This window comes from Mycteria americana, chromosome 16 (genome assembly GCF_035582795.1).
Source record: "Mycteria americana isolate JAX WOST 10 ecotype Jacksonville Zoo and Gardens chromosome 16, USCA_MyAme_1.0, whole genome shotgun sequence".
NCBI lineage: Eukaryota > Metazoa > Chordata > Aves > Ciconiiformes > Ciconiidae > Mycteria > Mycteria americana.
The window spans coordinates 2,642,863-2,665,134 of NC_134380.1; the positions used below are offsets into that span (position 1 = coordinate 2,642,863).

At 56.2% G+C, this 22,272-nt stretch overlaps 1 protein-coding gene across 1 annotated transcript in view; it reads left to right on the plus strand.

Annotated features, from left to right (window-relative positions):
• The window catches only part of NTN1 (netrin 1), a 104,701-nt gene extending 84,826 nt beyond the window's left edge, over positions 1 to 19,875 (plus strand). Inside the window, exons 5-6 of the mRNA XM_075519191.1 lie at positions 10,037 to 10,111; positions 19,485 to 19,875. Of these exons, the coding sequence (XP_075375306.1) occupies positions 10,037 to 10,111; positions 19,485 to 19,813 (404 nt within the window). The 3' untranslated portion in view covers positions 19,814 to 19,875. The remainder of the gene's footprint in view (positions 1 to 10,036; positions 10,112 to 19,484) is intronic.
• Positions 19,876 to 22,272: the final 2,397 nt, after the last annotated feature.

Sequence of the window (22,272 nt, forward strand, 5' to 3'; positions counted from 1 at the left end):
CGCAGTGAACGGCTGTGAGCACAATAGGAGTGAGGGGCTTCCAGTGAGGAAACTTCTGGTCAATTCAAAATATTTCAGAAAGTCTGTGGAAAAAAAAAACAAAAACCAAAAAACAAACAAACCACCACAAAACTTCCACTGATACGCAGATAAGCTTCACGCACAACTGTGTCATGCTCTTATAATCCCATCGCAGGGCTTCCTGCATCCCTACATCTCTTCTCCATTCCTCCATCCCTCCATCCCCACATCCCCAGCTCTGGGACGCTGCCACCTCAGGGACCATCCTTCTGATACTGGGAGGACCTGGGTGCCCACAAGCCCTGGGCACCATAGCCAAGCCACGAGCTTCAGAGCAAGGACTTGCAAGCCCAGCATCACTGTCAAACCGATCTAAAAAAAATAATAATGATGATTTTGAAGTGAAATGAACTGATTCTCTCCCCTTCCTGGGACATTTCCAGATGTTGATTCCCCTTGGCAAAACAGAGCCCTTGTCCCCACCACCGGCTCTCTGTTGCCGTGTTTCCCCGGAGCGGAAAGTCTGATTTGCCCCGGCTCTTGTTACGTCCTGCCCCCGCGTCCTGCGCAGCGCCCGCTCGGCCGGGGAGCTGCTGTCAGGCCGGGAATTTATAGGGTGGCCAACGCTCCCGAAGACAGATGGTTTCCTATTAACGTATTTAATCATGTTGACTACAGCTCTCGGCAGGGCTGTTCCCCCAGGGGTGCTGGGAGCGGCAACCCTGGAGTTCATCAGTGGTCAGAGCGTGGGGACGCATTTGCAGCAGTGAAGGGCTGGGTGGGGATGAAGCGCTGTCGGGGCTGGCACCCCGTGTCCCCCAAGTCTCCCGGGGCTCAGCACTGGGTTTGGTCCTGCGGGGAGAGGGTAGGAAACGTGCTGCCAGCCCCGGCTGCCGGCTGCTCTTGGGAGAGGGGCGAGGAGGGTGCAGAGGCAGGGGTGGATGCGCCGTAAAGCTCCCATGTTCATGTGGTGTTTTCCAGTGCTTTAGTGTCTGGCACAGCTGGGCTGTCCCCACTGCGTCACCAGTGGCCACAGCCTGCCTGCTCGCTCCCTTTGTATCTGGGAAAAACTGGGATGCTGGTGAGGCCACAGCTCATAGGACATAGGTGCTATGGGCACCTATGTCCCAAAACACCAAAAATTGTTCAGGCCCATTCCCTCCCATCCCAAAACTGGCAGCAGGCGGCTCAAGAAGCCGGGAGAAAACTCGCCCTGACCACAGTGGGGCTCGGGTGGTGCCTGGGGGTGGTTCCCCCTCGGAACGCAGCATCTAGGGGTCCCAGGGCCGGACCGAACGGGCAGGGCTGCCTGTGCGTTCCAGCCGCGCCCGGACACCCGTTCCTGTGTCCCAGCCGCGCCCGGACCCGGCTGCCGAGACGCCGCATCGGGCCCCGGCTGGGCAGGGGGCCGCCGAGCACGGCCGGCCCCGGCAAGGGCAGCTCCCCAGCGGTGCCTGGGACCCTGGGGACCCCCGCAGGGAGGTGCGGGGTGCGGGCGGTGCCGCCGGAGGGGCCGGGGCCGGGGCCGGCCGCCCCCCGAGCCGCGCTGGGTGCTGCGGAGGTGGGAAGGGGCTGGGCGATGCCGCGGCTCGCCGGGCCGCTGCTTTCCACCCGCTGCAGGCGAGAGGCTTTAATCTAATTACATGCTTTATTTGCGCCAATTTGTTTTTCAATCAATCTTGTTCAGGCAGAAGAAAGGAGGCTACTGTGGGCTCATTTGCACCTTCTTGTTCCAAGGGAGAGGTTAATGGCAGTTATCCTCGCTGGAGATGCCTGCAGGGCTGCGGACCTGGCTCCCCCTTTGCAGGGGGCCGCCTGGCCCGGTGCACAGGCGGGTTTCAGCCATCGCTTCCCCCAGCACCGTGCAACAAGTCCCCAGTTGAGGCACAGAGCAGCCTGGCTGCTGCCTGAGGATGCCTTTGTAACAGGCTGCCTTGTGAGGATCCTTTGCAGCCAGCGACGTGCAGGTGGCCCAGGACGTGGTGAGCAGCACGGGGCAGGCAGGGCTGCAGGCAGGGCTGCAGGCAGGGCTCAGGATACTCCTGCCAGGTGGTCCCAGGGCTGTCCTGCAGAAAAGATTTTGTATATCTATTGCCAGGGGTTTCAATAGGGTCCCAGGGAAATGTTAGGGGGTCTACAGAGCACCAAAAAAAAAAAAAAAAAAAGTGAAAATAATTCACCATAATTTTCCTGCCCAGACGGGGCTGGTGCGGCTCGGTGCCACAGTGGCTGTGCTCTTTACGGGGCAGGGCTGGCCCCAGTGCCCCATGCACATGTGCACTGGTGCAAAGCACTCCTGAGAGAACTCTGGAGACCAGAAGATGCTCTGGTGCCTGAGCACCCTAGAGCAGACTGGTCACAGACCCTCTCCGAGGCTGCCCCAGGAGCTGATGGGGCTGGGTCTCAGCTGATGAGACAAATCCCTGCCACCTCCTTTTTCCAGGGCACACTATGGGCACACCAGGGCACACTGCTGCTCCGAGGCCAACTGCCCTGGGCCAGCTTAGGAGGTGACCAAGGACAGATAATAGTCACACGGCCACACGGTTAAATGCAACCTCATGCCAGAGGCTTGCTTTGCACCAAGACTTTGCACAGACCTTCTTGGAGCAGACCCAGGCCCTCAGGATCCCCATCCACAGGCTGAGAAGGGGACTGTTTCAGGCCTGGGGACCATTTTGCAGGTCAGCCAATGTGCATGACTTGAGCAGCCCAGTCTCAGCTCATCCCAGGTCCAAGGCTTGCAAATGATGTGCCTCCCCGTACCAGTGTTGGAGATATGGCCGAGGCCACCCAGCCAGAGGCACCGGCTGTCCCACAGCCAGCCCCAAAATGAAGAGCACTAATTTGCATGTTATATTTGCAAAGGGCATCGTGCACATTAGCTGGGTTGTTGCCTGCTGGGGGGAAGAAGAGCCAACTTCGTCATACCAGACTCCCCTGCTCCGTTCAACAGCTAGACCAAGGAAGGAAGGCTGCTGGGGGGTGCAGCAGAACACAGGAGAAGCAATCCCACTGCTAAAGTGAATAACCTGGGAGGGAATCTCTGCCTTAAATTTGCTTTTATATTAAAGAAGGCTGCTCTGAGACAAAGACTCCAACTGGAGCCCAGCCCAAATTAAATTACAGCATTGATCCCTTGCAGTCAACGTGTGCTCTGCAAGCCAGAGACAGCCCCTGGCACAGCCCCTCCTGCTCATCCCACAGGGAGAAGCCCATCCATGCTCCCTGTGCAAGGAAAAGGCTACTCCAGAGCGTCCCCTCCTCTGGGACGTGTGGTCAGCAAAGGCCAGGAGCTAGAAGCTTGCATGTTTGACCGGCAGAGCTGGCACTCTCCAAATGACTCCTGGCGAAGGGAGCATTCGCTTGGGTCCATCTTAAGCATCTCTGTGATGCCAGATGACAAAAATGCATCAGCGAGACATTCACCTTCCTCCCTGTGGGCGCTTGTGCTGGTTTTGCAGTGCTGAGCCGACAGTCACGTCCTTCAGGTGGGGCAGAGCCCCCCTGCAAGTTCAGAAGCTGTTAGAAAGCCAGAAGCAGCAATGCAAGCACTGGACCAGAGGTTTTGGGGTGCCTGAGGAGGAAAGCTTTAGCCGTTCCACACCTGAGTCAGCCCTTCCAAGCACAGATTTGCACAGAGCTGGTGGAGACTTGGATGCTGCCATGTTCCCCCACGGTCACTGCTGCTCACTCCCACAGCCCCATCGCAAGGGGCAGCTCATGCATGGGCTCCATGCCGCAGCCTGTGAGCAGCGCCCGACGGAGGATTTCTCACTGATAATGCTGGGGAGGAAGGGAAAAAGGAAAGGAGGTGAAAGCTGTTCACCGCCATGATCTCCTTGCATGAGAGCAAATCAAAACAGCCCCATTGATCTGAACTGGCCAGCTCTGGGGGTATCTGGGACCCCAAACAGACCCCCACTCCCATTTTCTCAGCCCCGCTCTCTCCAGTGATGGGCTCATGGATTTAGGATTTGACATTTGGACCTGCACCCTCGTTTTGCGGTTCAGTCTGGTTGCACATCCCACCCAGTGCAAACGGGAGATGGGGACACCCAGACCCCCACCCACAGAACCCCAGCAAGAAGAGCAGCACCTTGGCAGCACGCAGAGAGAAAGCGGGCAAGCACCCTTCACCCCCTGAAATGTTGAGGCCAAACTGTCAAGGCTGGGTCTCCCCTTCTAAGCCACGACACCTCCACTTTGGATCTCAGCCCAGAAAGGTATTTAGGGCCCTACCTGGGGGGAATCAATAGGAATTTAGCTGCATAAATTGGGATTAGAAATCTGAATCCCCTTGGGGATCTAAGCCTTATATCTGCATTTTGAGTTAGGTACCCAGGCCAAGAAATGTGGCTTTAATCGTTCTATCATGTCAGAATCAAGGGGCCTTTAATTTCCGTTACCGACATGTGGCTTTCGCAGAGGCTTAAAGCTCATTTTGGAATTGCAAGCGCAGCAAGATGCAGTCTCGTGCAGCATCTTCTCGGGAACGCCGCTCAGCACCCTGAGCTCTGGCGGCCGGCACCTCCGTCCTGCCCAACCCCAAAAGCATCAGGACTCCGACAGGAGTGGGGTGCGTTAGCAAAGCGTGGGGTGACCAGGGCCCCAGCTTCCCACAGCTTTCAGTCTCATGCTAGCAGCCCCAGCCCTGTTCAAACAGCCCCCCAAAAATGAAGAAATTTAAAAAAACCCTTAAAAACACAACTTTTGAAAAAAAAAAAAAAATTAAGCAAAACAAAGAAGGCGTTTAGCTGTGAAAACTCTTTGCTCAGCCAGAGAATTAGTTATATCAAGGGGATGGGCTGAGCTGCAAAGCTGCTGAATGCTATGCTGACACATTTTACTAAGCTGCGACGGACACGAAACAGCCGCCCGCCACCTGCTCCCAGCCCTCTGTGAACAAGTAGCGCCAACCGCCTCTTCCCACATCCCCTCCCGCTCTGTTTATCCGGGAAACGCAGAAAGTTTGTGCTTTCTTGCGGGGAAGCGGCCGGTCGCTCCCAGCCCCGGGGACCCAGCAGGGAGGTGTAGGATGTCCCCGCTGCGGCTCACAGCGCGTTAGGATGCAGCAGTGGGAAAAAAAAAAGCACTAGGGTCTGGTTGTGCTTTGGGTTTGCATCTCTGAAATGGGCATTTGCACTGAAATATTTGTGTAGTTGAGCGAACTCAGAGAGGAAGGCACTGGGAGCAGCGGGTTCGGATCTCACCAGTCCCGCACCACGGTGCTGTGGCCAGGGGTGTCCGAGTCCTTCAGAAGGGGGATGGCCAGGCCAAGTGCAGGCTAGGAGGGACTCGGAGAGGTTTCAGGGTCTGTTGAGGGCAGGCAAGCCCTGCCTGGGGCCAGGCAGGCTGAGAGGGCAGGTCTGCCCGGGAGGAGGAGCAGAGCGGGACAGCACTGGGGTAAGCACCAACCCTTGTTCTGCACCCCCGTGCACAGGGGATGTCTGTGCACACCATGATGGGGCAGAGGGCTGGGGTGACCCCGTCCACCAGTCCTGTAGAGCAGAGCCAAGCGGTGTCCACCCCATCATGCCTGTAGGGCCTGGGTGGACAGGACCTGGACACTTACCACCCCATGCTTCAGGTACCAGGTTGTTCCCCATCTCAGAGGGGGCTTCACTTCTTCAGGCAGCCTCCTTTTACTCTCAGCCTGGCCTTTTGGTCAGACTCTGGCATCACCTTCCAAGGGCACATCACCCCAGGCCGATCCTCTGCAGCCTCACGGAGATGGGTGAGAGGGACCTGCAGGACAGGGAGCCTCTCGTGCAGCCAGGACAAGCACGCATGCCTTGGGACTCCGTAGGTTTGTAACAGAAGAATGTGGGGACAAATTCTGCAAGAGTCTCACATCACATGTGTATCTCCTGTACACATTAACGAGTCACTGAAACAGCATTTAGAGCACTCCAGGCTCCAAATCAATCCTCTTCTCCCACTTGAGCCTGCTGCCCCTTCCTCCCACCCCTTCCCCAGCCTTTGAGCTTGGCTCTGCTATCACCTTCCATCAGGGGAGCGGCAGCCCAGCAAACCTTCCCCCAGCACCTAAACTGCTGAAAAGTCACCTGATGGATGAGACAAAGGTCTTCTCTAGGTGTAAGGCAGCACTGAAATAATATCCTCCATGCATTTTCCCTGAGCAAGCAACAATCTTGCAGCATCACTCCCTGTATGTAGCGCTGCTTACCAGCGAACACAAACTCGAGGCTTTGCTCCGAGAAATTTCGTTTGCCCTCCCAAAGAGGCCCCAGAGGACCTCCAAGTCAAGTCACCCAGGAGGCAGGAAGGCTCTCCACATAGGAGACAAAGGAAATGAACTGGGGCAAATCCCCCACCCATGTAAATCAGCCCTGGCGTCTGGTGATTTACACTGATTTACACCAGCTGGCTCTGGCCACATCAAGTTCAATTTAAACCAGCTGAGGCTCTGGCATAGCCCATGGAGTTGGGAGAAAAAGAAAAGGAAAGGGAAGGGAAGGCAGACAGGAGTTGTGTTAGTAAAAGCAGGGTTAGATCTGGGCTGTAGCTGGGTGTCTTGAGCCGCAAACCTGGTTTCAGGTTTGCACCGAGGGAGCAAGCAGAGGCTGTGGGGATGGGGTGCTGTCCTGCAGGGCTTGGGGGGCAGCTGGGTGGTGCCCCATCATCTCACAGCCTCCCTGGCTGGGGAATGGTGCTGGGATGGGTTTCTAACAGGTCTGTAACCTCAGACAGACTGGAAATACTGTGGCAGGAGCAGAGGGATTGGGAAGCTCAGCTGTGGTTGGGGATGTTTCCCTGGGGAGAGGTTGCTGAAGAGAGCTGGGGTTGCTCTTGTGAGTGCTCTGGACTAAGGTCCAGAGTGATGGTTTCTATCTGATTGCTGTTTCTTGGGGCTGGATCCCAGAAGCAGTACTGCGGGGCTGGAGGAGGATCTGCTCCTGGTGTGCTCTGCCAGCCTGGCTGGTGGAGACCCGCTTGCAGATCCCAGGGCTGAGCCGTGGGGCACGCAGGTGGGAGTTGCTTTCCACCCCTGCCTGTCACTAGTGCTCAGAGCCAGCTGCTCGCCAGGATCTGTCTGACCTGGATTTGTCCAGGGGAGGTCAAATCTGCGGCCAGAGCTCCCGAGCATTGTCCCTGGTTAGTTGCTTGCTCCCTGCCTGCCCTTGGGTCAGCCTCTTCTGCAGGTCAGTTACAGCATAGGGGATGAGATGCAACAGCAGTGATAAATATCTACAGCGCTCCAGGGGTTTTGTGCCAGAGGAGAACCATCATCGTGATTGCCGTAACTGTGTTAGTGTCCTGAAAGCATCAGCAAACTGCAGTTGAGCAGAATCATGCCGGCTGCTTGGTGAAGCAGCCCGGTGCCCTGCCTCTTGTCAGTCCACTGCTCCACGGAGCACATGAGGGAAAGCCTCCCTAGGCTGTTAGGTTGCTGCATGCACATTTATTTCCCTTATAGACTATTCCTTCCACGTTTGTGGCCAGGAACATCTTCCCAGTGAGTTGAACCAGGAATTTTTTCTGTTCCCTGGGCTCGGTGACACCAGGTAGCCATGTCCCACTGCACGGTGGCATCTCGCCACGTAGGCGTGGCTGGGGCTTTGCTAGCGAATCTCCATCCTCTGAGCTATGGCTTTTATGGAATATCCGCTCTTTTCTCAGTGCACTTCAAGTTTTGTATGATGTTCAGGGTCACGTTAGATGAGAAAAGCCAAGGGGAAGCATCAGCTGCTGGAACCCCTTGGCCATCGGCTCGGCTCCTGGGTTTCCAAGGGCTCTGGGCAGTTGGAGCTGGGCAGAGATCTCAGCCAGGCCTGTTGGAGGAGGAAGGTGCCCCATTTCATCTCATAGCTTTCACTTTTGGCCCTGGCTAGGTCATGTTGAAGGAGCGTGAAGCCATGTATTACTGTGGGTGCTCTCCTGAGGAATGGGAGCAGCGGGGCAGCAGGATGGTGCTGAGATGAAGTGATTCTCTGCCTGGCCGTGGTGACAGGGGCTGGGACACACACAGATCAGAGGTGTTGGTACTGAGGTGGTACCTGATGATCCTGGGATGTGTGGGTGTTCAGCTCTCTGGGTTTCCTTCTCTTCTTGGTTCCCCCATTCAAGCTGAAATAGAAGCTGCTGCTTGGCTTAGGCTGGGTTTGGCTCTGCTGCCAATGGGGAGGGTTGGATTTGGGGTCCGTGAGACCTCCTGGAACATCTCCTTTCTACCTGTGGAAGCTCCCCATGTGTCTGAACCCACCTCCCGCCCCAGGAACACCTCCTGCACTGAGGCCGATGGGCCGAGAGGGTGCAGAGCACCCCGTGCAGCATGTCTGGAGACCTCAGTGTCCTCCTTGCCTGGGCTGGCTCTGAGCATCTACCACGGGAGACCACCTCCTCCAACAGGGCCTGGTCCCAAAGCTGGCTTCATACCACAATCCGTGAGTACACAGCAGAGCTGTAAGCAGAGCTATCACTGGGAAATGCTATAGCTGCTATAGCTGTGCAGCCACCTCCCAGCTCTGTGCCTCAGTTTCCCCTCCCAGCCTGCTTAGTGTGAGCTTCTCTAGGAAGGAACTGCTTCTTGCATGTGTTCCTGCAGTACGTAAGAAATGGGGCCTTGAGCCATGCTGAGGCTGTGGCACACGCCACCCCGATGTGTGACACAGCCGTGCTAAGGGGGGACGCTGCACAGCTTCTCCCCCAAGGTTTCAGGTCATGGTCCACTGGAGAGTGTGGACAGGAGCTTGGGGTGTTGCATGGGCAAGTTGCACTGGCACTGCCAGCGTGGCCTGGGGCAGGATACGGGCACCCTGTGTCCGCTGGCCATGGGGTACCAGCAGCGTCCCCCACCTGCCCAGCATCCCGCCCCGCTCGCAGGGCCCTGGGGCCCTGCTATGGCATTTCAGCAGGTTCTCACAACTGTTCTCCAATGGTGCCTGTGGAAGAATGATGGGCAGTTGTGAGAGGTGGAGATGCCCGAGGACTGTCGCTGTACCGAGGCCTCCCGCTGGGGCCAGCCGTGTCCCATTTTCCCGCAAATACGGCGTTTCCGTGGTACTGTTCTCTCTAGCACCCATGGGCGTTGAGGAGACACGGGATGTACATGGACAGCACGTCCAGGAGCCAGTCCCGATGCTGGCGTGGGGTGGCACGTCTCCAGCCACTGCGGCTTTGCCCGGCTGTGGTGCCACTGGGATGTTCCCAGCAGCAGCACACGATGCCATCCCACCCCAGATGCCGTCCAGCCGCATCCCGCGCGGGAGCGGTTCCCGGGGAGCAGCAGCTACCGCAGCAGGGCTCAACATCCCCGCAGCCGCCTGGGACCGTGGCCCGGCTCCAGCCCCGCCAGCCCCAGCGGCGCTGCCGTGCCGGCGCTGCCGGGCTGCCGTGCCAGCGCTCCCGCCTGCCTGCCACGCTGGCCGCCGCGCCGCCCGAGCGAAGCCAGCGTGTCCCAGCAGTGGGGGCCCATTAGAAATGAAATGTTCCTACTGGGGTATTTTATTTGCACACTTCAGTAGAGTGGACACCAAGAGGCTTTGCTAATGCTTCATGGGCTGCTAATTTCCTCTCTGACCCGCATTGTCAGAGGGTGACCCCAGCCCGAATCTCTCGGCCATGAATGCCAAAGGCTGACACCGGCCCGGGTTAGGGGTGACAATGGGGCCTCTGTGGGCTCCGGGCAGGCTCCAGTTGGGAGCTGGAGAACAGGGGCAATTTGTGTGGCTCTCAAAAGCTCTGGGTGGCACAATAAGGGAGGCCCCGGGGTCTCCCAGGAAGACAGAGGCGGCCCAGGGAAGCCGGGCTGGGGGAGGCGGGCGGGAGGATGGTTTCCTTTGTGAAAAGCTTTCTTTAGAAAGGAAGGTTTTTCTGAATGCCCCCTTAGACGACCCAATCGGGGCCTGGCAGATGGATATCACAGGCACGCTGCTTATTCATGGCAGGCTGCAGCTTTGAGCCGTCCCCCCCCTTCCCCCAGCCTTTTATTCATTTTAAGGCTAATTTGTTTTGTTAATGTTTTCTTGCCCTCCCCCTCTCTCCTGTGCAGATTGTGACTCATACTGCAAAGCCTCCAAGGGGAAACTGAAGATCAACATGAAGAAGTACTGTAAGAAAGACTATGGTGAGTCGCCCTCTCGGCCGCCGCTTCCCAGGGACCAGCGATGCAAAGGGATGCAGAGCTGGAGCATCTCCGCCCAGGGTGCCCCCAGCCCGCAGAGCCCAGGGGCAGGTTGCCGGCTGGGTCTCAACCGTGCCGGGGCCAGGCAGCCCAGCTCTGCTCTGCAGCCGCTGCCCGTGCTGGGGTGAGCACCCAGCAATTTGGGGTATGGCTTTTGCCGGGTTTGGAGAGGAAGCCTTGGGGAGCGATGCTCGATGAAGCAGCGATGCAATGTGTTGCTTGGAAAATGAGTCCCCCTGCAGATGCTGAGACAACCCCCAAATCAGGGTCCGTAGTGTCTTCATCCAAGGTGTCTTCTGGGTCACGAGGACACTGTGTCCTGCCTCTTCTCGCTGCGTTGTTACGTGCAGCTGCTTTTGAAAATTGTGCTTTGCTGTGGGGACGAGCAGCAGGTGGTTGCCCATCATCCAGATCCATGCCCCCTGAAATTCCCAGGCAAGTTCAGAGGGCGGTGCAGCTCTGGGACAAGCCAGGGAAGCTGTGGGATCCCGGTCCTTGCTGGTACTCGAGGTCCTGAGCATCCTTCCACAGCTCCGGCTCGGAGCAGTGGCTTGGAGCAGGCGTGTCCTGAGCTCCCGTCCCACCTCTCTGCTGCTGGGATTATTTTTAACATGGGTCCATTCCTAACATGGTCACCAGTGGGTCCGTGGAGGAGGTGGCAAGGGTGGCCCCGGGAGGGGAATTTCTTCAGGCCACACCAAGAAACCCTGCGAAGCCCTCCCTGGGGCTGGATCAATGGAAAAATCAGGTAGAGCTGGTTAAATACAGGTGCTCTGTGCTGGGGGATGCGTAGAAACGGTGCTAAGCATACTGGAAATTATCTCACCCCCAAAAAAACTGTAGTGGGGGGGGAGCAAAGTGTCTGCAGGTGGGGCCAAATGTGAACCGTCGGGTTTGACCCAGGGATGGGGAGTGGGTTGTGCGCAGGTAAGCCTGGCTTTGAGCTGAGCCTTCAAATGTGTGAACAACCAGGGAATTACAAGGCGCTGCAGAGCAGGGTTTAGCATCTGCAGGGGCTGCGATTGCCCCGGTGTCTGCCAGCCCTTCCCCTCCACTGTAGAGGAATACATAATATATATATGTATATGCATGCATATATATATATGTGTGTGTGTGTGTGTGTGTATGTGTGTGTATATATGTTTTCCCCAAATTGCCAAGGGGAAAAAAAACCCCATCCCATCTGCATCAAAGCATCCAGAGGTGGTGATACCTCCTGCCTCCTTCAAACACGCTCACAGCAGCAGCTCAGCTTGTCTGGGAAGTGTTTGCGAGAGCAGAACGAATTCCCATTTAACAGCCCTTCCCTGGACAAGGCACTTCCCGGCAGGGCCATCTGAGGGTTGCTCTGCGCTGGCTTTGTGCTCTGGCACCTCCCTGTGAGCCCAGGGGAAGGAAGAGGGCTCAGAGGCAAATGTTTTATTTGCATTCCCATTTGTTCTCCCATTACCCATGTGGCAAAATGGTTGTGGAGAGCATCCCTTGGCGAGGACGAGCTGCCACGGCTGGGGCCGTGCTCGTGGTATGTGTCCAGTCAGGCCGCGCTGAGGTCTGGCCATGCTCGTAGGAGCTGCCGGAGGTTCATCAGATGTTGAAAAGGTCAAAAAAAAGCCTTTTCCCTTAGAGAAAAGGGTTAAATTGCACATGAGAGAGTCACTGCTAGAACATGAGGTTATTAAAGACAGGAGTGGGGCTGATCCCCAGGCTATTAAAGCCATTGGGTTTCTCACGAGTGGATTCTCTGCTGGCTGATAAGGTACAAATGCGTTTCCCACACGTGGCATGTGCATCTCTTCATTTTCCCACCTGGCTTCTCCAGCATCTCCTAAGGGCTGAGCATACGCTGGAGCATTTGCTCCCTGAAGAGGGGAGAAAGCACCCATTTGATTGCAGGAAACATAGATGTGTCGTGATCCAAATTGGCCCCGGGGTTCGGAGGATGGCAGGGAGGAATAGAAGGCATGTGCATCCACCCCGAAGCACGTTTCCCAGCCGAGCAGCGTTATCTTTCCCTGCGGCTCTCGGGGCACGGGTTGCGACATTTCAGTGGCGGCAGCGCTTGGGCTTTGCTCGAGGGGTGGCCCCAGCGTGGTTTCGCTCCTTGGCTTGTCCAGTCTCACCGGGGAGATGTTTCTTGGGGGTTCAGGTGAAACCTCACCCTTGGTTTTGTTTGAGGCTGTAATGTGGTCTTCAGCAGACCCTGGGGATTTGAGGGCAGCTCGAGAGCTGTCTCGGACAGGAGAAAACCCCGTAGCAATGCATAGGGGTGCTGGAAGGGGCTTTTCTTGTCCTTTATCACACAGCACCGCTTCTGCAAAAGCACAAGCGAGGCAAAGCTGCTTGCCAGGGCTGGTTCGGGGCGAGCGGGTGCAGGCTGTCCCAGCGCGGGAACCGGGGTGCTCCCACCCGAGCCCTCCTGGCCCCGGGGGGGTCCCCAACCAGCCCCACGGCCCCACCCAGCCCCGTAGCTGCGGCAAATTGGCTTTTTCAGGGGCAAAGCGGCCCAGCGAGGCAGGAGGGCGAGCGATGCCACAGCACAGCCCGGCCCTGCCGGGGCAGCCCGTGCTTTCGGCAGGGCCAGGGAGGGAAGAAAGGGTTGAAAAGGTGCAGGGAGGGATAATAAAGACTTTGGGCCTGACACCCCAGCAGGAAGCCAATTAGGAGGCTCTTTTCCTCACCGTTATGCCGGCATCGCTGGGCTGAATGTCCTAAAAGGCCCTAATTAGCTTGAACAGAGTTACTTCTCCCGCGGGCTCAATCGGGAAGCTATCATCCGCCCCGTGCTCCTCAATGGGGCTTTTTAGCTCCCCGTTTCATTCAGTGATTCAAAGGGGATATTTTCCCTTATTTATTTTTCTTATCTGTTTGTTTTTGTTGGGTTTGTGGGATTTTTTTTTTTTTCTTTTTATTTTAAATTGGGCTCTCTCCCGCGAGATGGGTTTTGGTGCAAATATTTGGAGTGAAACAGGGCATGGGGAGGGCAGGCTGGGAGATTTCGGGCCGGGGGGGGGGGGACAGGCAAGAACAGAAGCAGAAAAGCTTTTTCTGGGTTTATTTTGGCTGCCTGGTGGAGCGCAGGGGTTGCTCGGCTCCCAGAAAACTGGGGGTAGAGGAGGGGGTCCGCTGGGTTTGGGGCAGTTGAAATTAGCCTAGGGAAGTGGGGAGAGCCCTGCTGCGGATGGAGATTCCCCCCCAGCCCAAAAGGAGAGGGGATTATTTTATTAGAGCAGGTGATGCTGCACCAGATGATGCAGGAGCATCCCTCGCTCGCTCGGGTGCCGGCGTTTCAGCGCGATCTTTGGGGCTCTTCCCCAAAGATCTGTGTGTTGGTGTGGTTAATCCGAGTAGGATGGGTGGCTGCAGTAAAAGAAACCCGGTGCTTTTTAACCCCCATCTTTCCCCCGGGGCCCGATCCTGCAGAGATGATGCCAGCGCGTTTTGCTGGGTACCAGCGCTGTGGTCCCAGCCGTTGCCCCTGCGCCCTCCCCGTGGCCCTGGTGCAGCACTGGGGAGGGGATCGGGGCAAGGAGCGGGATCCTCATCTGAAAGGTGAGATCATCTGCTCACTTTGCCCTTTCTTGGAAAAAAAAAGTAAAAAAAAAAATCCTTCCTTTACAGAGACTTCACTTAGTCACCCCCTTTGTCGAGAGGAGCTTGGCAGGGGCTGGTGGAAAAAAGCAAAACGTGTTTTCAAAAGGCAGCTTGAAAAGGGAGAGGGGGGGAGAAAAAAACCCAAATCCACAGAAAAACCCAAGGCGGGGTAGAAGCACCGTCCCCAGCTCGTCCCCAGCTCGCAGCCCCTTCCACCATGCTGGAAGGTGGAGAAACCCCATTCCCGGAGCAGGGCAGCGCTGAGCAATCCCTCCCCATAACCGCGTCCCGAGGGAGCGAGCGGGGCAGCGAGGGGTCCCCTGGCACCGCGGGGAGGGACTGCGCCAGGCCAGGGCGCACCCAGGCTGGCCGGGATTAGGGGTCATAAATCTCCAATATTAAACCGGTAGGAAATTGGCAACCGGAGGCAGGCAAAGCCACCGCCAAATAAATTAGAAAAAAAAAAAAAAGGGGGGGAGGGGGAGAAAAAAAAAAATCCCATTTTAACCCTTTGCACTAGCAAGGAGCCAGCCCTTTCCATTCCCAAACCCGAATGGTGTCGGGGTCACCTTTTGCTGCTAGCTGGAGTGAAATCCACACGGGCTCCGCTCTGTGCAGTGAGAAGGGACCCGAGCCTTCGGAGAGCCCCGGCCCAGGCTGGGACACCTGCATCCGCAACCGCTGTCCCAAGCACCCGTTTCCTTCTGTCCGTATTAAAGACCCTCTTGTCTCTCCCAGCAAACAGCTCTGCTCCCACTGCCACCCCCATAGTCCTGTGGGATCTTTCCCCGGGGCCAGCGCAGCAATGCTCCCCATCGCTGGAAGCTCCACAAAGCTCCAGCTCCCGGAGTCAGGTTAGCACATAGGATGCATAGGTTTGTCCCTGTAGCCCAGTCCCGGGTCAATTTTGGCAGGGAAAAGCTTGGAATCAGGAGATTTATCACAAAACCCAAAAGTAAATAAAAACCAAAAAAAATATAATTTTTTTCCAGCCTCACTCTTTTCATGGCAGTCTCATGATTTTTGGGCCCCTGACTCATGGTCTCTGAATGCTGCGAGGCGCTGCTTTTATTTAAGCCTTCACCCAGCTGCCCTCAAACATGTCGTTTTGAGGGTTTGGGGTTGGGTTTTGGTTTTATTAACATCAAATCATCCACCCCTCTGCTTTCATCTGCAACATCAAGCCTTCAGGTCTTTCTTGTGGCTGGAGGCTCTCGGCCAAGCCTTGACGAGCCGGGCAGCATCACGGGCCCCAGAGCTGAGCACCGGGGGTGGCACTGCCCAGCACCTTGCGCTGGGGGATGCAGGAGGGGACCAGGGACCCCTCATCCCCTCCTGCAGCCCGGGGACCACTCGGCCACCTTTTTCTTAGAAAGAAGTATAACATGGGATGGTGCTTGACTGCATCGCCTGGGCTTGGTGCGCCTCGTAAGGCACCATCCAGGCAGGATTTGCGGTTCAGCAGCATCGGTGTCGGGTGGGATGCGGTTAATGGGGCAGTGCCGTGCGCCGACCGGGACTGAGCGTCTTTCCCTGACCCCTCGAGCCGCTGTCCTCCAGCTCTCAGCACCCATTTGGATGATCGGGGGCTCTCTTGGGGCTGATGGGGAGCAGAGCAGGGTGCAAAATAGCAAGCCCGGAGAAAAATCCCCGGTGCTACAGGGGTACGCGGGGGGTGCAGCCAGCCCCAGGTTACCTGCAGAGCTCAGCTGCCCGCCGTTTGCAAAGCATGGGGAGGAGTGCGCGCGAGCTGCGGGCAACCCCAAGGCACCGCTGCGCTCGGGACCTGGGCCAGAGCCCATCCTCACTGGAAACCGGTGTCACTGGCCCCGGCTGGAGTGGGGGCACGGTGAAAGCCGCAGCTCGTTTGGTTTTTTCTCCCGCTCTGGGTCACAACCTGCTCCCAGGGCTTCACAGCCAGGGGAGTGATCTCTGCCACCCGCTGGAATAACCGTCATCCCCTATTACATCCTGTCATCTGGTTGCCCCATAGACACTTTCCGGGACATTGTTCTGGGGACGCAGTGGCAGGGTAGGTCTCCCGCACGGCTCAGCATCGGTACGGGGGTTCAGTGAACATCAGCAAAGTGCGAGCAGTTCACCATGGCACAGGCAAAGCCAAGCTTCGCCCTGGGAAAAGGCAGGTGAAGGGCAACCTCAAGCTCCAAAGCCAGCTTTGCAGTGGTGGGGTGCAGCTGAGTCTCCTCCCAAAACCACAAACTGAAACCTCTTTCACAAGAAATGAGTCCCTAAATCCTCAGGGATTCACCCAGGGAAGCCAGTTTAGGAGCTTCCAAAAATTCTTCCCGGCGCCTCTCTGCATCTCCGCACATCTCGTGTCCCTTGGGAGATGCTGCAGACCCCACCCCACCCCACCCCCAAAATACCCAGGCAATTCACCGCTAAACTTGGGCTCTGAAACCAGGCCCAGGGGAAACCGCGCATCCTGGATGCAAAGTTATGGGCAGAAAACTCACTGTCAGTGAAGGCAGCTGCGGCTGTGCCAGCCAAGCCTTCACCGAAGCTTTCACTCCTTCCACTTCATTAATAAAAGGGGAAAAAAAAAAGAGACGGGGGCCTTGACATCAAAAAAATACAGACTGTGTATTTTAGAGCGGAGTTTCCTGTAACCACCTCTCTCCGGTTCCTTTTCATTCATTTTCTCCATTTTGTCAGCGTGGACCCAGGCAGGTCAAAGGTTTAAGCTTTTTTGGAAAGATTTGTTTCAAAAAAATAAAAATTGGCTAATCTTCACATTTTGTTACCTTCACACCAGACTGGGAAATACATGGTCAGAGCTTAGGGTTGTTTTTTTTCTTTTTTTTTTTTTTTTTAATGAAAGCATCTGGCATCCATGACATGCTCCAAAAAAAAAAAAACCAAAAACCCCACATATATTTTGCAACGTGTTAAAAAGCCTTGCTGGGCTGCAGAGCTCCGCTTCCTTCCATAGCTTGAAATCAGTTTGCACGTTGTGGTTTTAAAGCGAGGGTGATGCTCCTCCACCGCTAATCCAGGGGGGAAAAATTGGGTTGTTACAAGGCAAATGGGAGAGTTTTGCCTCGGATTTTTTGAGGTTTCTTCTCCCTCTGATAATTTATGCAATGGAGATTGGAACCACCGGGGACTGGCCAGATGGCTGAGACAGGCAGGTGGACGGACAGGGAGTTACAGCGCACAGGGCATGGAGGGGAAGGGGGGGGGAAAGGAAAAACTCAAAGATTTGGTCAAAAAGCACTTTTTGGTTGGACTGTGCCAGCCTGCACGGAGCCACTGGCCCTCGCCTGCTCTCCTGGCCAGGGCTGGCATCGCCACCCGCTTTTTACCCTCTGTCTCTGCTGGTGGGGACTCCTCTCATCCCACGGTCAGCAAACCGACCCAGGAAGGCTGGGTAGTCACTTCCTGCTGAAGACATTTTCCTGGAAGCTGATTTTTAGTGAGGAGGAATGTGGTCAACCTCCCTGGAGGATGTGATCTCAGCCGACTGCTGCTCCCATCCTCCTCTGCCGTCTCTGTGTCGTGATGGACCGCTGTTGGGAAGAAAGAAGGCCACCGGAGCAGCAGGAGCCGCCTCCAGGCTCGTAGCTCCTCTTCCTTGCCGTGCTGGGGGCCAAACACTGCCTTTCCCACGTGGGTCTCCATCCTTCCCTGTGGTTTGAACCCAAGTGCACACATGTCACCCGGAAAGGGCACAACAGCACCTGCTGTAGGGATTGAGGAAGAGGAGGAGGAGGGCTGGCAGAGGTCACCGTAGCCTGCTCAGGGCCACCTGGGCTGCAGCCTGGGGCTGCCCCATGGCACAAAACCACAGTGGCTCCGGGGGCTTCTAAAATCAGCCGTGAGCAGAGCCTTACCCTCGAGCACACTGGAAGCAAACCAGTATCCGTCGCCATCTCGGCGTCTTTGTGGACAACCCCATGGGGAGTACTCTCTTGCCCAGATCATGCTGCCAAGTCACCTTCACAGTGGCCCTGCGGGACCACGGGCCACCACTCCCGCACGGATGCTGGTGGGCGCAGGGATAACGTAACGCATGAACCGTGCTTCAGAAAAGAGCAAGGGGTGGAGCAGTGGAGGGCTGAGTCCTCACCAGGTTTTCTCAGGAGGTTTTCTCAGTCTATATGGCTACAGATGGGCTACGCAACATCAGCCACAGGCTTGGAAAACACCATCCTCTTGCTATTCCTGTGCTTATGGGTCACAGCTGTCCTCCCATCTCAGTCTTGCTTTGGGAGCTTGTTATGTCCCAGTTATCTGCCAGGACACCTGGCTTGCCAGGCTGCTGCATACCGAGATATTCCCTTGAAGCCCGATGTTGCTATTCAGTATTTACAGAGATGCTCAAGTGAGTCCACCAGACCCAGAATTGAGGCTGGACGCTGCCACTGACATGTCCTTGTGATCACTGAGCTCTACTCTCAGTCCTTCACCTGTGCTTTTCACCAGCAATGTCATCTTCCACAGCAAGCGCTCAACAGTGTTGGCTCAGGAACATCTCTTAGAAACACACAACAGTGAATCGCCCCGTTTCCAAACCCTTTCATAGGTTTGAACCCGTTCAGTGTCCTGCTCCGAGGCTGGGCGCTCATGGAGAGCTGTCTCCTTGTGCTCGCCCCGGGCAGATGTGCTGGAGGCCCTAACAGGTCTTTCCTACCTCCGAATGCTTGGAGATATGGGCCAGTCCCAGTGTTTTGCTTCAGATTTTGGCTTATCTTCTCTTGAAACCTGGGGCTGCTTAGAGTCCTGGTGCAGATGTGCTGAGTGGCCCGTTGGGCAAGGAAGGGAGGGCAGAGGGGCTGGAGAAACGTCCCGTGCAGAAACCCTCTGGCTGAAGCACGTGCTGCTCTCTGGACAGGTGGGTTAGGAAGAAAGCTCATCCCAGGTCCTATGGTGTAGCCTGGGGTTTTGGCACTGCCGATGGGGCAGGCACCTCCCTGCCGAGCCCACTGCAACGCACGCCATGTGTGCAGAACTCCTGCCCCACGCTCCAGCCACCACCCGGGGCTGGAGGCACAAGCTGTCCCTGGGTTTGTTAATCTTCTCTGTGCTTGCTGCTTCAAGGTAAAAGGCAGGGTCCAGTGTACATGCATCCACCTGATTTTTAAAGATTTTTTTGATCGCTTTAAGAGTTCGCAGGTGCTGGGGCAGATGTCGCTGCACCAACAGCCCTGGGGAACTGCTCTGTCTGTGCTTGATTCACAACCACATCCTGGGAGATGATGGGTCCTCCCCAGGATGCAGACAGGACAACGAGGCAACCTGCTCCCCACCAGCGCTCCAGGTAGCCCTGTGCTGTTCCCAGGGCTCCTAGGGCAAGGACTGCCATGGTTCCTGGAGTACAGCGGCTCCCAGCCTCTTCTCCCCTCCTGGGGGTCCTCCAGCCCCCGTGGTCCTTGGGTAGCCATGCCCATGCTCGTTGGGGACCCAGAGGGCTGCCTTTGTGGCAGCAGAGCTGGAGAGCATCTCCCGAGCCTATGGTGGTCTTAGTACCTTTGCTGAGACCCTCTGCCACCAGCACTGGCTACTCTTGCTCATGGCAGATGCCTGGGGACAAAGGCAGTTTTTGTGCAGCCACTACCCTTGGTTGCTCTCCCCCAGCCTGTGCTCAGGAGACAAAATCCCTTTTCCTCACACAGCCTATTAGGTAAGACTTAAAATTCATTTTCTTCTCGCCAGCTCAAACCATAACATCTTTTCCTCTCTTGCCTCGTTTCTTTTTTTCCAGCTGTCCAGATCCACATCCTGAAAGCGGAAAAAAATGCCGACTGGTGGAAGTTCACGGTCAACATCATCTCCGTCTACAAACAAGGCAGCAACCGGATACGGCGTGGAGACCAGACCCTGTGGATCCACTCCAAGGACATAGCATGCAAGTGCCCCAAAATCAAGCCCATGAAGAAGTATTTGCTGCTGGGCAACAACGAGGACTCTCCTGACCAGAGCGGCATCATTGCGGACAAAACCAGCCTGGTGATACAGTGGCGGGATACGTGGGCTCGGCGGCTCAGGAAGTTCCAGCAGCGGGAGAAGAAGGGGAAGTGTAAGAAAGCCTAAAGGAGGAGAAGGCAACGGAGCGCGCGAGAGGGAGAGACTGACTGTGCATGCTGCTTTGTGTAGAGCTGGGGCGGGCAGGGACCGGCGATGGGGACGGCGGGAGGAACGTCGCGCTGCCGGGGCGGGCGGGGGGGGGACGGGAGTGATGGCGATCACGGCTGTGGGGCTGCCAGGTTTGTACCTCGTATTCCGGGAGAAAACAAAACAAAACACAACGAAACAAATCGCACATGTAGATACAAAACAAGAGGAGGGTGGGCACGGGCATGCGGCACCCGGTGCCCCCCAGCTTCTTTCTGCCCTGTTGGCTGAAGAAATCAGAGACACCAAACTGCCTTCTAGCTGCTAACATCTGCTGCTTCCAAAGCACGGCACGGGAACATCAAACCTGTAAGGAACTAATCAATGGCAATGCTGGAAATTAACCCCCCATCCCCAAAAATACGTATTCTCAGCTTAGGTTAAACAAGACAGTTATCGTAGAGGAAACTAAACAGAGACTTATCACTGAGGACAGATCCGAGGATCGACTAATATGGGTTATTTGAAGACTCTTTGATATCCGATAGCTGTAACCATCACCCGCTGTACAGTACCTAGGAGTGGCCAAGGTCTCCAGCCGTGGTGATGCACTGATCCCAGGTTAGGCACAGCAAAGAGACGGCATTAGTGGGCAACTTCCACGTGGGCATAACTTGAGGAGCGACTCCTTGCTCCAGCCCCCACGCCCCAAGGAGCGCTGCCCCCCACCACGCTGAAGGAGCATGAGCCCATGGGATGCCCTGGCCCCCTCCCAGCCACCAATTCACAGTCAATGAGTTAATAACCAGGATCCCCAAGGAAACACCCAGAGTTTGCAAAAAAATAAGTTGGCATCCAGTTCCTGTAGGTGCGCTGGAAGATCTCCACCACAGCCACCCCTGAGACCTTCTTCATGGGCTTGGTCCTCTCTGCCTCCGTCAGCAGACTGATGAACCCTCACATGACAGAAAATCCATGCCGATGACACCGAGGTCCTGGCTGGCAGTGGTTTCACTCCCGAAACTCAGCCAGCTCTCCCGAACACGCACCAGTTCTGCCCTCGCTCCCTCTGGAGCTGGAACTCCCCGGCATCGCTGCGTAAGGTGACCAGCCCCCTTGGGAGACACAGGAGGTGGGACAGTGGGTGCCAAGGGACTGTCCCCACGGGCAGCAGGGCCAGCACAGAGCTCTAAGGCTTGGCCAAGTTACAGCCAACGTGGGGCAGAACCCACTCCAAGGGAAGGGGTCTCAGCCAGGGACTGGATGAGCAAGGTGTGACCCATCTGGAGCGCCCCAACTTGCTCTCCTCCTTCTGCTGGGGGTGAAAAACAGCAAATCTAAAATTCCCAATCTCTAATCACTAATGCAGTAAGCAAGGTAGCGGCTGCCTCGCTTCCATCTCACACCCCATGCCCCAGCCTGAGGGCTGGAGCATCTTTCCCTGGGACACTGTATGGGCAGGACCGGCTGTTGAGTTGTTTGTCACGCAGACATTGCGTCCCCTTGCCAGGCTGCTCCCCTGCCACACCAGCCCATGAGGAATGGGAACAGATATCTGAGTTCACCTAATCGATGGAGACAGGCAATAGCCGGGGTGGAAAGGAAAGGCAGGGAGGGCAGGACGGGTACCTGGAGGAGAAGCAAACATTACTCGCTACGAAAAGCAAAACCTCCCTGATATTTTTCCTTTTAGGAAACTTGGAAACATCTATTTTATGACATTTTCCAGTGGTTTTGCCTTGTTTTATAGCAATTGACAATATTTATATAATGACATAAACCACCATAAAGCGAGGCAGCCATGTAAATAGGTGTAAAGTGGAGGGCTCCCAGGGAAGCACCGGCCAGCGCCGGGCTGCTGGAGACGCCACCCGAAGGGAGCGAGCTCTGCTGAGCCTCCCCCTGCAACCGCAAGGCCCCTCCGAAATTAATGTGGGTATTAGGAGAGAAATCCCACCCTGGACATCAAGCAACCCCCCAAGTCCGTGTTTTCTCCCCTTACCCAGAGCAGACCTAGTTTTCCTTACTTCAGAGCTCAAGGAGAGCCAACAGTTTTGCAGTCAAGGCAACCCAAGCCACCAAGTTTTGAAGGATAAAATCTGATCTCAAGTGTCTCACTGGAGGCTTAAAGCCCCCAAGTGGGGCTTGGATGCTGTCCTGCAGCTAGTGTCAGCTGATGCCAGGGACACCCCGCACCGGCTGGGGACAGCTTGTCCCCAGTTAGCAGGGATGCCCTTGAACCACGGGAGACCTTCGAATGGATCCAACTGGATCCAACACAAAGCCAGAGCATGAAGGCAAGGCCAGGGGACGTGGGGACACAGGGACACGGGAACTGCCCACCGAGCACTCCTGGACACCCAACTCTCACTCCCATTTTCCAAGCTTGGCAAGCGAACCCATCCTCGCCAGCACAGCCTTGACACCCCCCAAACGCC